This window comes from Amia ocellicauda, chromosome 13 (genome assembly GCF_036373705.1).
Source record: "Amia ocellicauda isolate fAmiCal2 chromosome 13, fAmiCal2.hap1, whole genome shotgun sequence".
NCBI lineage: Eukaryota > Metazoa > Chordata > Actinopteri > Amiiformes > Amiidae > Amia > Amia ocellicauda.
The window spans coordinates 6,718,672-6,734,038 of NC_089862.1; the positions used below are offsets into that span (position 1 = coordinate 6,718,672).

A 15,367-nucleotide genomic window follows, 5' to 3' on the forward strand; every position below is an offset into this window, starting at 1 on the left:
CACAAACTGCCAAGAGATGATGCCAGCTGTGACACCTCAAAAGCAACAGCTTGGGTGGAAGTGACAAAAAAAAGACAATTAACGTTTGCTATGGCTGCTTCTGTGCCCATGAACATGAAATTCACAGAACAGCAGCGGGCATCCTTGGCATTCCTACTACACTGTGCTGTAAGAATTTGATCCATTCAGAACTTAAAGATTTTTAATTATTGGTACATAATGTGACTTAATGTATACCGGCACCATTTCTACTGATGTTAAATTTACATGTTTTTCTGTCTTATTTGAAGATGCTTGTTTAATTCCAGCATGGACACAATTTCATATAAAAACAAAGCACAATTCAAGCCTTCAATTCCCAATAATTGTAATATGGCCTTTTCATCTGAACCAAGAAGATCATTACAAACACTGTGTTGTAGATGCCCTCTCAGTAAACTAAACTAAACTAAAGTTAATGGTATTTCTGCCAGTTGAGACAAGAATAGAGATTATTCTAAGCCACAAGGGGAAACAACAAATAAAGAAAAACATATTCTTGATATTTCTGTTACAATGAATCCCATCTGACTCCAATATTCCTTCTGTTAGTTGAAATAATGAATGTGTGAGGTGACATGATTACCATTATATGCGTTTACCATGACAATAATATAGTTTCCAGAGAAGAGCTTACGCAATACTAAGTCTATGTTAAATAGGCCAGCCTGTCTGCTAGAGTGCATATCTGTCTTGTGCAGCTGTGGTCTGAGGAGGTGGAGGATTCTGTCTGCGACATGGGGGGGGAATTTTGAAATAGCTTGCAGAAGACAGACACAACTCCCTGTCTCCCTATTTGTTTAAGACTATTTTCATCAAGCAAGTTAAAGAAAAGGCTGCTGTATCCAAAATGTCCTGAATTCAGTATCTTCAAGTGTATTAGGCAACCAGTATACACAATCTATATTTCCAAGCCCAATCTCCCCTCCTCACTCTGTACTCAAAGTGGCCTTAGAGGGGAAAAGATACAATTAAATAAAAATTCCAAGCAATCAGTATTCACACACCCACAGAGGATGCACCTCGTGGGGGAAAGGAAAAAATGTATATAAATGTATTTTGTGTGGGTCGAAGAGCCATTAAGACGTTACGGAGACAGCCTGGGGCGATGGGCAGAAGTAATGTGCAAACTCATATTTTCCGAGACGATTCACTGCAGGTTCCCCAGACTCGAGCCTGACTGGTTGAGGAATGGGCTACGAAATTCAGAGCACTCAGGCATCCGCGGGAGTCCACTATACATGAAGTCTGTCTCACATCGTAATATCTCCAAAATCAAGGCCAAAGCATGGCACAGCTTTAATCAAGTGCTCAGAAAGTGCATCAGGTGCAGAGAGAAAGTAATGAAGGTACAAAAGGTTGTTACTTTAAAAACATACCTAATGGAAAAACTGCAGTTTTAAGGTGAAGAACTGAAATGAACGTCTTTGGGGCATTTTCAGTGGCATTTTACTCTATCGGAGGGCAGTAATCAGTCTAAGAAGCAATACCATTGTTTGTTTTAAATGCATTTGATTCACTTTTTTTTTTTCCATTCTGATGGGTTTTTTTGTCACAACCCACTTTTGTACTTCACTTAAGAAAGGGTATCGATCAATTTGGAATCTTAACCTCATTTAGTATGATTACAGATCAATAGGTTTTATTTCATAGGCACTGAAGAATATTCTACATTGTGTGAGCTAGAATAAGGCTCTTTGATAAGTAAACTGGCATTTGAGTGTAATTAGAGGACCTGTTCGATCGAGACATTTTTTCTGATGATCCACTGAGTCGCTTAAATGCTTCAAATGTTTAATAGAAAATCATTAGCTACAGTTAGAAAAATTCTAAAATGATTTACTTAAAGATTGTATTGGGACACATTTTTTTTTGTTACATTAATGACTGAAAACCGAAGAGTATGATTAGTTTTTTTTTATTTTGTTCTGCGTTCCATCAAAATGCTGTTAAAATCACTCCAGTTTTTTGCTCCACATTGGTACAGCCACCTACGTTCAGATATAAAAAAAAACTAGAGTTTACACACCTGTAATACAAACATAATTATGCAACTTGGAGTTGACACTGATCTTTATATAATTGGGTATTTAAAGTCTTGCTTAATTGCAGCTTGGCTGTATTTTATCTTATTTTAAAAAGCTGTACCATGTATTTAGCATTCTGTTTGTATTTATTATATTAGATTTCTTCTTTTGAAGTGTGATGAGAAAAGCACTTTATCAGTTTTAAAGACACAAATAAACAAATAAGTAGTAAAGCTCTGAGTGCGGAGCTTTAAGAATGGTTAGAAAGCTTTAAAAATCCACATCTTAGAAACAATATTTAACGGAGAGCTTAGAGAGCTATTAGACTCATCAAACAAAAAAGAAAAAATGCCAGCCAAGATGTATATATTAAGCTTAAGCAACACTATCACTGGGTAAATGGTGATTCTATACAAGAGCTGACCTGAAGGACAGCATGGACATTTTCTTGTTTGTTCTTCACCATTCACCCTCCCCATCACCCACACACACAGACACACACTTGGTTTTGTAACTGTATTCCTTATGTAAGTGAAACCTCAATTATGGTGGAGATCTAAGCATTACAGCACAACCAGGCTAAACGGGATCTGTCCCTGTGTTCAAAAATGTTCTAAACCATATGAATTAATAACTAGATACACTGCATATTTTTCAAAGCTTTTCACTGCACAATTTTCATAATTTTCTCCCCATGTGCTGAACGTAAAGTGAAGCTAAGGAAAAGAGGACTAAAAAGTGCACTACTCGTTATTCTGGACTCACAGTGTACTGCTAGCATTGATGGAAGGTTAGGTAAAGGCTTACAAATCTACCTAAATAATAAAATCACAGAGCTGGACGTTTAGTGCATACTTCGAAGGAGAAATGTGTTGAAACATTTCATTGCCTGCCTCCAAGTACAACTGCCTGAAGAAACTTGAAAACTTCAGTTCAAGCAAAGACCCTCAGTTTGTCTACCTGACCTCTCACGTGTACAGATGATTCTCACATGGGTGTTTCACAGCACAGGTCACATCACTGGTAGCCTCCAAAGTTCACATTCAGAGATCCAGGCCCCAGTGGCCCCCGTGACTTCACACTCCCTCCTGGCCTGCAGTCACTTCTTAATGCTCTATAAATATTTCAACAAAGCCAATATCTTGACTCCTCCAGTCAAAACGCACAGACCATGACTAAAGGCTTTAGTTTTCTCATTTTTGTGCTTTACTGTCCTGCAGCACATTTAACAGTGAGGAGTGATGCCTCACGCCCCCCATTCCTAGCCCTGCCGTCTGCTACGAGCACAGCCATTCAACACTGACTTGTTATGTAAGCCCAAATCCTTTTTCATCCTGCACAGCACTGCTCTTTTGACAGTACTAATAACATTATTCTTACCTACAAAAGATGATGTGAGCTTTGGAAAACACAAGAACTGTTAAAGTATTAATATACACTCACCTAAAGGATTATTAGGAACACCATACTAATACTGTGTTTGACCCCCTTTCGCCTTCAGAACTGCCTTAATTCTACGTGGCATTGATTCAACAAGGTGCTGAAAGCATTCTTTAGAAATGTTGGCCCATATTGATAGGATAGCATCTTGCAGTTGATGGAGATTTGTGGGATGCACATCCAGGGCACGAAGCTCCCGTTCCACCACATCCCAAAGATGCTCTATTGGGTTGAGATCTGGTGACTGTGGGGGCCAGTTTAGTACAGTGAACTCATTGTCATGTTCAAGAAACCAATTTGAAATGATTCGACCTTTGTGACATGGTGCATTATCCTGCTGGAAGTAGCCATCAGAGGATGGGTACATGGTGGTCATAAAGGGATGGACATGGTCAGAAACAATGCTCAGGTAGGCCGTGGCATTTAAACGATGCCCAATTGGCACTAAGGGGCCTAAAGTGTGCCAAGAAAACATCCCCCACACCATTACACCACCACCACCAGCCTGCACAGTGGTAACAAGGCATGATGGATCCATGTTCTCATTCTGTTTACGCCAAATTCTGACTCTACCATCTGAATGTCTCAACAGAAATCAAGACTCATCAGACCAGGCAACATTTTTCCAGTCTTCAACTGTCCAATTTTGGTGAGCTTGTGCAAATTGTAGCCTCTTTTTCCTATTTGTAGTGGAGATGAGTGGTACCCGGTGGGGTCTTCTGCTGTTGTAGCCCATCCGCCTCAACGTGTTGTGGCTTCACAAATGCTTTGCTGCATACCTCGGTTGTAACGAGTGGTTATTTCAGTCAAAGTTGCTCTTCTATCAGCTTGAATCAGTCGGCCCATTCTCCTCTGACCTCTAGCATCAACAAGGCATTTTCGCCCACAGGATTGCCGCATACTGGATGTTTTTCCCTTTTCACACCATTCTTTGTAAACCCTAGAAATGGTTGTGCGTGAAAATCCCAGTAACTGAGCAGATTGTGAAATACTCAGACCGGCCCGTCTGGCACCAACAACCATGCCACGCTCAAAATTGCTTAAATCACCTTTCTTTCCCATTCAGACATTCAGTTTGGAGTTCAGGAGATTGTCTTGACCAGGACCACACCCCTAAATGCATTGAAGCAACTGCCATGTGATTGGTTGGTTAGATAATTGCATTAATGAGAAATTGAACAGGTGTTCCTAATAATCCTTTAGGTGAGTGTATATATACACTCACCTATTCACACATTTGTGAAGCCACAACACGTACAACCTTGAGGCGGATGGGCTACAACAGCAGAAGACCCCACCGGGTACCACTCATCTCCACTACAAATAGGAAAAAGAGGCTACAATTTGCACAAGTTTAAATGCCACGGCCTACCTGAGCATTGTTTCTGACCATGTCCATCCCTTTATGACCACCATGTACCCATCCTCTGATGGCTACTTCCAGCAGGATAATGCACCATGTCACAAAGGTCGAATCATTTCAAATTGGTTTCTTGAACATGACAATGAGTTCACTGTACTAAACTGGCCCCCACAGTCACCAATAGAGCATCTTTGGGATGTGGTGGAACGGGAGCTTCGTGCCCTGGATGTGCATCCCACAAATCTCCATCAACTGCAAGATGCTATCCTATCAATATGGGCCAACATTTCTAAAGAATGCTTTCAGCACCTTGTTGAATCAATGCCACATAGAATTAAGGCAGTTCTGAAGGCGAAAGGGGGTCAAACACAGTATTAGTATGGTGTTCCTAATAATCCTTTAGGTGAGTGTATATATATATATATATATATATATATATATATATATATATATATATATACATAGAAAGAGTATGAAATTCCATGTTTTATATTGAAGACTTGTAGGGTGAATACAGGAATGGGACTGATATCACATTACTGTTGGAGTAGTGGCACAGGGCACACATGGTCATGTGCATTACACAAAATGTGGTTGTAGGACTTCAGGAGGATTTTACAGCATAGCTGAATGTATTAAGTTTGGGGAAGAAAGTGGATTATGGGCATAAATTGGCAGATACATTTTTCTTGTTCTTGGTGAAGCTACCGTATAATACAGAGGGGCAAAGGACCGACAATTCCCTTCAAATGTGTGTAAAATTCAAAGGACTATATTAATTAAGCCATTATTGCACATGCTGTTATAATCATACATGTTTTGCTGAAGGAAGGGACACACCCACAGAACATATTTCCTATATCATGTAAAAATGCCCATGCGTTTAAATAACTTGTTTACATCTTAGTGTTCTAACATTATGGGATGGTTTTTGCACGTCCTTTTGCAGATAGATATGGTGATGTTATTTCATGGTAGAAAGCATTGTGGGCTCCCCAGGCTGAAGGGAGAGATAGATGGGTACTGTGTAAAGTGTCTGAATCAGTGTTCTCCGACACAACAAGCGCTTCCTTCTACTCATCTTAGTTGGGCTTAACACGGATCTAAAGGGTGAAAGAGCTTTAAAAAGCATTCAGACTTCAACTCTGATTGTTAAGCGCTGACTTGCAAGTTAAAGCCCTGGTCTGAATTTTGAAAAGAACGGGGGGAAAAACAAAAAGCTGCTTCAGACATAAACTTCACATTAATTATTCACAGCAGTATGCCTCACATATACTTACAAACAAAAAGCAAAAACAGAACAGTAACCAAAACATTTGGTATAATGCCCTATTTTTGTAAAGATACTCAATGGTCTGTATTTCCTTAAAAAATATGAACACTATCCACTTTATTTCCATATTAATACTATAATTATGGGTTTTGTTTTTTGCTTCTACTAATCTATGTGAGCAATCCAATTAAAATGACTCTGAAGGCACCCCACTGAATTGTAACCCTGGCACTCCAGAGTGTGTACAGTGAGAGATTTTCAAAATGCAGCTGTCTACATCAGCTTGGCAAGAGACTGAGGGAGAGGCTCACACTGGTCACAAATTGTAACCCAGAAGAGATGTTGCTGCATTCTCAAATTCCTAATTGGCTAAACAGCGAGTATGACAACAAGGACAAGCCACATTAGAGTAAATAAGTACTTACAGGGTGCTTGGCTGAGAGCCTGCCACTGACTGTGCCAGTCTGGTTCCAAGTAGAAGAAATATAGGTCTGGGGGAAATTCAACAGGAAAAAAAAAAAAAAAAGTTGAAACTGTCATAACGGCCTTCTGTGATGCAGGCTTCTGTAAAGCTGTGAAGAAACCCAAAACAAACAAACAAGCCTCCTTCTGCTTTAAAACTATTGAAAGAAATCTTCTAATATGACAAGGCTTAGAAATTCCTGATTGATGAAGGCACATTCAGCGACAGTATGTGACAGGGGTATTCTAAATAAAACCTGGTAACATTAATTCTGATGACCACTGGCCGGAGAGATCCGTTCACCCACAGATGAACAAAATACAGTTGCTGTACCGTAAGCAGCCTGGAGAATAGCTGTGATATATACAGTGCTGACTGCAGCATGGGAAATTATGATGATTTGATAGCCAACAACATCCTTTAATCCTGCCAGTGCCACCAAAATGTCTCAAATGTACTTGTCTACAGATTAACTCAGGGGTATCTTAAATTCTGTTTTATTCAGACATTGACTGTTTGGATTATTATGTATTTTTTAGTCTTCTTGGTGAATGTGTGTGTGTGTGTGTGTGTGTGTGTGTGTGTGTGTGTGTGTGTGTGTGTGTGTGTGTGTTGCTTTAATGAGGAGAACATTAAAAGCTCATTGCTGCCATCTACTGTATGTTTTTAGGAAAATGACTGGCTCTGTTCCACCCCCTTCACAGTGACTTGTACTTTTGTGAGGTATTTCTGAAGATACTCCCTAGTGCTGAAAGTCACACAGTAGGAATATCATCAGAGTCCATGACATTTCACACAGAGCAGCCTTGTTTATGGTTGTCAATCTTGTTACAGAGAAGTGCTCCAGCGGTTACAGTACTTGTGTTGAAAAGCAACTGGCAAGGCTGGTGGGAGGTGGGAATTTACACAGGGGTACACTGAAGAAATCTGCTTCACAGGCAAAGTAGTAATGTACAAAACAGTAATAGCAACATTCAATATTGGGAAACAGTGACTCCAAAGAAAGTAAAACAGTTTATTTTTTATAAAAGGCCTCAGAAAGAGAAAACAGACAGACCTGCTTTTGTAGTACTGCTGAACTATGCTACCCTGAGTGTTACCTTACAATTACAGTATTGGAGAAAGTACTGCAAGGTTAATTAATAGTTGAGTATAGGAAGTATTTTAATATTTGTGTAAAAATAAAGTCAGTTGCCACATTTGTTATAATTGGTATAGCTTGGGGTCTTATCATTTTAAGATTAGTAACAATTGTAAGTAAATATAAGTAAGAATAAATGTACCTTTCTCATGCATGAAAGAATCCCATCCACATAGGTGGATTTTATTTTATGAACCTATGAGAAAATAAACGGTACATAAATCGTAACACTGTACATATGCAGGCAGTGTTCAAACAGAAAAACTGGACCTACAGCACATGACTGATTTAAAATCCTATTATTCTGTCTGAATATTAAGATTAATCTATTAAAAACATTACATAAATTATGACTATGCCTGCTGACATATTTATCACTTAACCATATTTTTAAGGGAATTATAACTCGGTTTCAAATAATCTGAAGATAATTATTTAAGCATACATGCCCTGATAGAAGTTTTGTTCAGAATGATGTATGTTTATTGTTATAAGCTGTAAACTGTAGAGATGTAAATTGTTATAATTACATAAGCTGCTTTAGTCTAACAAATGAATGTCTGAAAATTATATTTTAATAAAGATGACATTAGGAATTTACTGCCAAGTTCCAGGATGCATTAGCAGGGCCTAAGGTGAGTCCCTGCCGGTGCAGAAAAGGGGTTTCATTAGGAGAGAGCTGGGAAGTGATTAATGTTTAAAACCTGCCCAGAAACGAAATCTGTAACAGTATCAAAGCTCATAGACTTGTCTGCATTACTAATGTAGGTTGACTTCTCCACTGACCAAACAAAGCACAATATATTTTTTCCTGACATATTTTTACATGCAGAAAAATATTCTAGAGTAGTTTAGTGAGGCTCTTGGGGAAGATCAATCAAAATTCAGCCTGCAAACAGGGGCTACACACTGAAAACAGCAGGCAGAGGAGCATTTACTGCCTCTTACAGTCTGCAAAACATCCTTAGTCATGTGAGTCGACAGAACGCTACACTGGCCACAACTCACAGCGACACAACAGAGCTTACCTGCCGATACTCTAAGATAATCTTGGGCAATGGATGGAGGTCTTGTAACTGCATTAACTGAAGAAAGTTAAAGGATTTTATTTATATATATATATATATATATACACACACACACACACACACACACGCACACATGACAAATTAAAGGAAAAACCTGAATAAATGAGTGGAGGAACAAAAAAAATGCGAATGTCTCCAAACAGTTGTACTGCATGATACAATTAAGCAATTAACATCCTATCATGCTCTGTGGCATGTATACAAATGCTGAGCAGGCCCAGTTGACCTCAATTTTGGATCAAGAAGGCAAGAGGAAAGGATCAAAGTGACTTTGAAAGAGGGGACAGTATTGGGGCACGAATGGCAGCAGCCATTCAGAACAGGGAAGAATTACTTCTAAAACAAATAATATATTTTGAGTCTCCATTTCAGTGAAAAACTATTATTTGGCATTACAAATTGGCACTACATAGTTATCAGCATGCAGAGAGTGCACACTGCCCTGGCACCAACGTTATTACAATGGCCCGAGTCTGACTGGCATCGCTGAAGGTAATGAAAAAAGCCCTTGAGGTCAGAGCTCTGGCAGGTCAGGCCCAGCAGCAGACACGACTGCAGCAAAGACAGAGGCCACACAGATGGGCTCACTGGGGATACAGCTCATTTCAGCACCACGGACAGCTCATTACACATTGCCACAGCAGCCAGAGACCACAGAGCAGGTGTGCTTTCATTTCTCTGTCCCCAGTACACTCGTCACGGAAGCAGTTGCTCTGTGGCCCCTGCCACAGACGCAGGTTGAGTTGGCATTTCTTTATGAAGTTGTGACTGCCGGTTCTTAAAATAGATCGAGTGTCTCGACAAAGTCCACAGCAACACGAGCAGCTTTCCTTCAGTGTACAGCTAAAAGGAAACTACAACTGAATTATAACAGAGGGCCAAAAACAGTTTTTGAATGCGAGACTAAGGAGTGTGTGTGCTTCATTTTCTGCTTCAGTCCGATTTAATATCTTATAAGAAGTGAGTGAGAGTCGGGCTGTGAAGCTGAGGGCAGAGCAGGATCTAAGGTGGCACATGACTCACCGCAGCCTCCGAGGTGGACTGTTGCTGTTTGAGCACAGTCCTAGGCAGCTTCTTGTTCTCACAACGCTTGTGAAGGCGCAGCTTCTCAAACAGGACCTGCGACAAATCATAACCGGAAAACAGGTCACGAACAACACAACCCTCTACTGCCTTATATAAGCCCTTAATAAACACTTTATTCGCCATACCTCATCCCTGGACTCCCCCCTTGAAGCTGTTATGAGATTTTCAAACCCTTTTTAAAGACTGACACACAAATTCTGGGATTGTGGTTAGGATTCTGTTGCAGTAGAGAGTATCCCTTCTGGGCAGGCACAGCTATTTCCTGCAGCAATACCAATTAAAAGGTTTGTGAGAGACATCCCATCAAATACCTGCCGGTTGATAGTGTGGTGATGCTTCAGGTCCCAGAGTACAGCTTATTCAGCACTCTGTGCATTTGGGTATAGAGTAGCCAGTCCTGCCTTTGCATAGGTACTGAGGTCTGATGAGATCAGGCTTCAGGGTACCATGGTCGTAGTCTATGCCATATACTGTACATAAATAAAAATCGAAGAATCCAGACCTGGCGGAGCTGAGTGCTGCTGGAAACCAGGAACTGCTGCCCTGCTGCCTGGTGGGCCTCCTGCTCCAGCTGCTTCAACTTCATCTGCAAAAACACAGCTGCAGTCAAACTGGCTGCTAGTTTCATGATTTCCTCTGTGTTCTTTACAACACTGCAAGTCTGATGTGTATGAGATTCACCATGCACTAGGGAATTCCCTGCAGGAATGCTAGAACTACCAGCTAATACCAGCTAATGAAGTATCAGCATCTCCAAATTAGAAAGCCCAGGCAGTGGTTCAGAGTATTGGAAATGCATTGCAGAATTCATTCTGAACAAAAACACTGGTAATGTGCCTCGATGCTGAGAGAATTTGGGAAAACAATTAGGAAAAATAAGTACTTTAAAGTATGCTTCTGTAGTGTGCATTAAGTATATCAAGCACAGTTTATGAAATACTTGATGTGCACTGTCATTATATTAAACATAACTGACTGTATAGTACTTTACACACTTAGTAGGCTTTCAGTACATGTAAAGTGAACTGATTGAATAGTAGTATATAGTCAGTGTACAATCAGTTTACTACTGCCAAATCACAATTAAAAAAAGCATACATTTTGTATAAATAAACTATATTTGTATTGTACTTAACTACACTTGTTTTTTTGTACAAGATTTAAAATTTTTGGTAACATTTAAATGTATAATATCCCTTTGAGTTCTTATTTCGATATACAGTTAAGTCCATAAATATTTGAACAGTGACACCAATTGTCATGATTTTGGCTCTATACGCCACCACAATGGATTTTGCCTTCAGCAAGTGAAATGCTGCTCAATTGGATTCAGGTCAGGTGATTGACTTGGCCATTGCAGAACATTCCACTTCTTCGCCTTAAAGTTTTGGGGTGCTTTCGAGGTATGCTTCGGGTCATTGTCCATCAGCACTGTGAAGCGCCGTTCAATGAGTTTTGAAGCATTTGGCTGAATCTGAGCAGATAATATAGCCCTAAACACTTTAGAATTCATCCTGCTGCTTTTGTCAGGAGTCACATCATCAATAAATACAAGGGAACCAGTTCCCTGGGCAGCCATACATGCCCATGCCATAACATGCTTCACAGATGAGGTGGTATGCTTCGGATCATGAGCAGTTCCTTCTCTTCTCCATACTCTTCTCTTCCCATCATTCTGGTACAAGTTGATCTTTGTCTCATCTGTCCATAGGATGTTGTTCCAGAACTGTACAGGGTTCTTTAGATGTTTTTTTGCAAACTCTAATCTGGTCTTCCTGTTTCCTGTTTACATATTGTGGTTAACCCTCTGTATTTACTCTGGTGAAGTCTGCTCTTGATTTGTTGACTTGACACAGATAAAACTGGAGGGACCACATATAAAAATGGATGGAACTACCCTCAAATTAAAGATGAAAGTGTACACTCAAAGTGTACTTTCAAATCCATTGTGGTGGCATACAGAGCCAAAATTATGACAATTGTGACACTGTCCAAATATTTATGGACCTAACTGTATATAGATTATGTACATACTTTTTGAATGATCAAGTTCAATTTTACTTCTTCCTTTAGCTTAAGGCCAACCCCACACTTGAGTAAAGAGGACTGAAAACCCAAACATCAAACAATGGCTCTTGCTGAGCTACAGATCCCAGGAGAATGGAAGAATGGAATAGATGTGTGATGTAGGCTGATCCCTCCTTCAGATTCTATATGTATCATTCCTAACCCACTATGTATCTGAGTCTAGGCCTGCAGAAAAGAAAGTTCCCATCTAGTCTTGTGATTTGCAATATATTGTTTGAGAGATTATCAGCATTACTTTATCAAATGCCAGGTTTTACATTACTGAAACCATTTGCCAAACGACAACCGTGCACACATTATGAATGTGTTACTGTCACACAGGAAGCTGTTGAGATCCAAGGGATGCAAAAGATTGTCTTCCAGTTGCTAGGCAATCAGCAGACAAGTAAGTCTGCTAGCGTGAGATTTAGTATTAAACACTGCAGCTGCATCAGGAGCATTTACATGCCAGTTAACAATTAATTGAGAAAGTGACTCTTGATACCCAGCAAGATTTCTATGAAATACAAAAAAATATATAATAATAATAATAATAATAATAATAATAATAATAATAATAATAATAATAATAATAATAATAATAATAATAATGTGCCATCATTCAAGAAAGTTAGTTTTTAAGCAGGGAGCAACATCAGTGTTTGTCTTAAATAACAGACAGGAGCTGGAAGGTGGATTAGAATCAGTCTTTTTAACTTTTGGGTGGAACTACAGCTGCATAGAACTGACAAGCTGTTTAGTGCAAAGAAAGCACAGAGATGATAAAAGTGGAGACCTGTCTGCTTCCATAAATTGATATTATAAGTTTTCAATAACCAAACCTCAGAAAAGTATATATTTTTTGAAAGTATACATTGTTTCTGTTTAATAAATGTTAAAATGGTTTAAAGAGACTTATCAACCTGACACTCTGCTCTGCACTTTACACAGCGGGAGACTCCATTTGCATTCCTTCCTGGGTTTCATGTTTAATGAAACTGCATTAACAGCAGGATTAAAGCTCAGTCATTGGAGTGCAGGTTAAAGGGGTGCAATCCTGTATTCTTTTCTAGTTCCTTATTTCTGACGATTACAGCAGATCGTGAAGCTATCAGCTCATTAGACAGGTTTAAGCCTATAAGCCTATTTTGTGCAAAATTCATCTTAAATATTTCCAAACACTATCACTCAGTCACTAGTACCAATGGAAATACTAGCCACAGAAACGTAATGATCATAAAACAGAACATTTTAATTCGAGAAGGAATTGTAAGTCTCCAATACTTGATTTGTGATCTATTTGTATGCCTAGAAAGCACAGTGAGGTGGACTGTCTTCAGATAAAAAAAAAAACATTTAACATTAAAACCAGAATTGGGTCTCACAAAACTGACAGAACACAAACTGCTGTGCTGTAATTGCAGTGGACATTTTTGGGGGACATGTGCAGGTCCAAAGTGTGCATTCAGAAAGGGGTCACGGCAATTGGCAGGACAACTGCTACCCACACCCTGTTCCGTGAAGGATCTGTCAATGTGATGACTATACTACACTACTCAAACACACAAAAGCAAAAATTATAAGGTGTGTTTTTATTAATATATACATTACCTCTCTCTCTCTCAGGCCTTTAATCCTGGGAGACCATGAATTAGTGCCTTTTGTGGTTTATAGTTTGTGGTTCTCTCATGCTGTGTTGCTTTGTTAAAGGATAACTTTATATGTATTTTTTAAAAAGAAAAAAGCCCCAGAACAGTTCTGATTTCCTGGCCGCATGCAGGGTTGTTTGAAGTGTTTCCTCAGCCTGGCTTCAGCAGAATACCTTACACTGCAATTCACAGTGACGGCACTGCAGTTGTGGAGGCAGAAATTCAGCTCTATTTTTAGACAGACGGAGCAGCAAAGCGAGACGCGTCTCTTTTCATCCCTGGTGTCATGCATGCATTTAATCTCAGTTACAGACTCCAGCTACCCCTGGAGGGAAGGCAGAGAGGGTTCAGCTAATAGACAAAAAATATATATACATTTGAAAAATATATTAAATTACAGAATAATAGGGTCATACAGTAATCAGCCCTGCTTCTTATTCAAAAACATGGAGTCTGGCCATGCCTTGTTGACAGTGAACTCGGGGGAATGCAGAGAGCCTCACAGACATACAGAGAAACAAAGAAAACATGCAGGATTCAAGGGCTTCTTAGCTGTGGGATTCTGTGCTCAAACATCAGACTGAACTCGGAATAATCTTAAAACAACCTCCAGGCACTGCAGGTTTGATTCCTTTATTGGAGCTTCGGGCAGCCTGCACCACAGGCTTTGTTCTTTAACTGCATTGCATCAACATATTTCAGTGCCTTCCTATGCATACATCTGGAGCTTGCCTTAGTGATTCCAGGCAGGCTGCCTGGACAGATTCTGGGCTATTTAGATAATCACCCCATAAAGAACCAATCACCAATCAGAGTATGGCCACAGAGTACACAGGACGGCATGGCGAGGAGTGGAGGGAGTTAGATTCCCAAAATAACAGTACTGCTCCAGCTTTGTTGACAGCACTGAGGGAGTGTCTAATCACATAGAAAACACTGCACTAGAACATAACTACTACGATGAAAGCTTAAAAGGTGTGCGACATGCATTTCTAACAAGGTCATCCAATGCTTTGAACTTGATATTTATAGATATTTTTCTATAAATCTATTTATAAACCGATCAGCCATAACATTATGACCACTGACAGGTGAAGTGAATAACACTGATAATCTCGTTATCATGGCACCTGTCAGTGGGTGGGATATATTAGGCAGCAAGCGAACATTTTGTCCTCAAAGTTGATGTGTTAGAAGCAGGAAAAATGGGCAAGTGTAAGTGTAAGGATCTGTGGGGTGTTCCCGATCTGCAGTGGTCATTACCCATCAAAAGTGGTCCAAGGAAGGAAAAGCAGTGAACTGGCGACAGGGTCACAGGCGGCCAAGGCTCATTGATGCACGTGGGGAGCGAAGGCTGGCCCGTGTGGTCCGATCCAACAGACGAGCTACTGTAGCTCAAATTGCTGAAAAAGTGAATGCTGGTTCTGATAGAAAGGTTTCAGAATACACAGTGCATCGCAGTTTGTTTTGCGTATGGGGCTGCGTAGCCGCAGACCAGTCAGGGTGCCCATGATGACCTCTGTCCACTCATCCAACATCAGAACTGGACCACGGAGCAATGGAAGAAGGTGGCATGTTCTGCTGGGAAACCTTGGGTCCTGCCATTCATGTGGATGTTACTTTGACATGTACCACCTACCTAAGCATTGTTGCAGACCATGTACACCCTTTCATGGAAACGGTATTCCCTAATGGCATTGGCCTCTTTCAGCAGGATAATGCACCCTGCCA

General features: G+C 40.0%; 1 protein-coding gene across 1 annotated transcript in view; it reads right to left on the reverse strand.

Moving 5' to 3' along the window:
* poln (polymerase (DNA directed) nu) overlaps positions 1-15,367 on the reverse strand; it is a 121,183-nt gene that overhangs the window by 94,581 nt on the left and 11,235 nt on the right. The window contains 5 exon segments of the mRNA XM_066720952.1: positions 6,568-6,633; positions 7,889-7,942; positions 8,775-8,831; positions 9,858-9,953; positions 10,423-10,506. Coding sequence (XP_066577049.1) covers positions 6,568-6,633; positions 7,889-7,942; positions 8,775-8,831; positions 9,858-9,953; positions 10,423-10,506 — 357 coding nt within the window.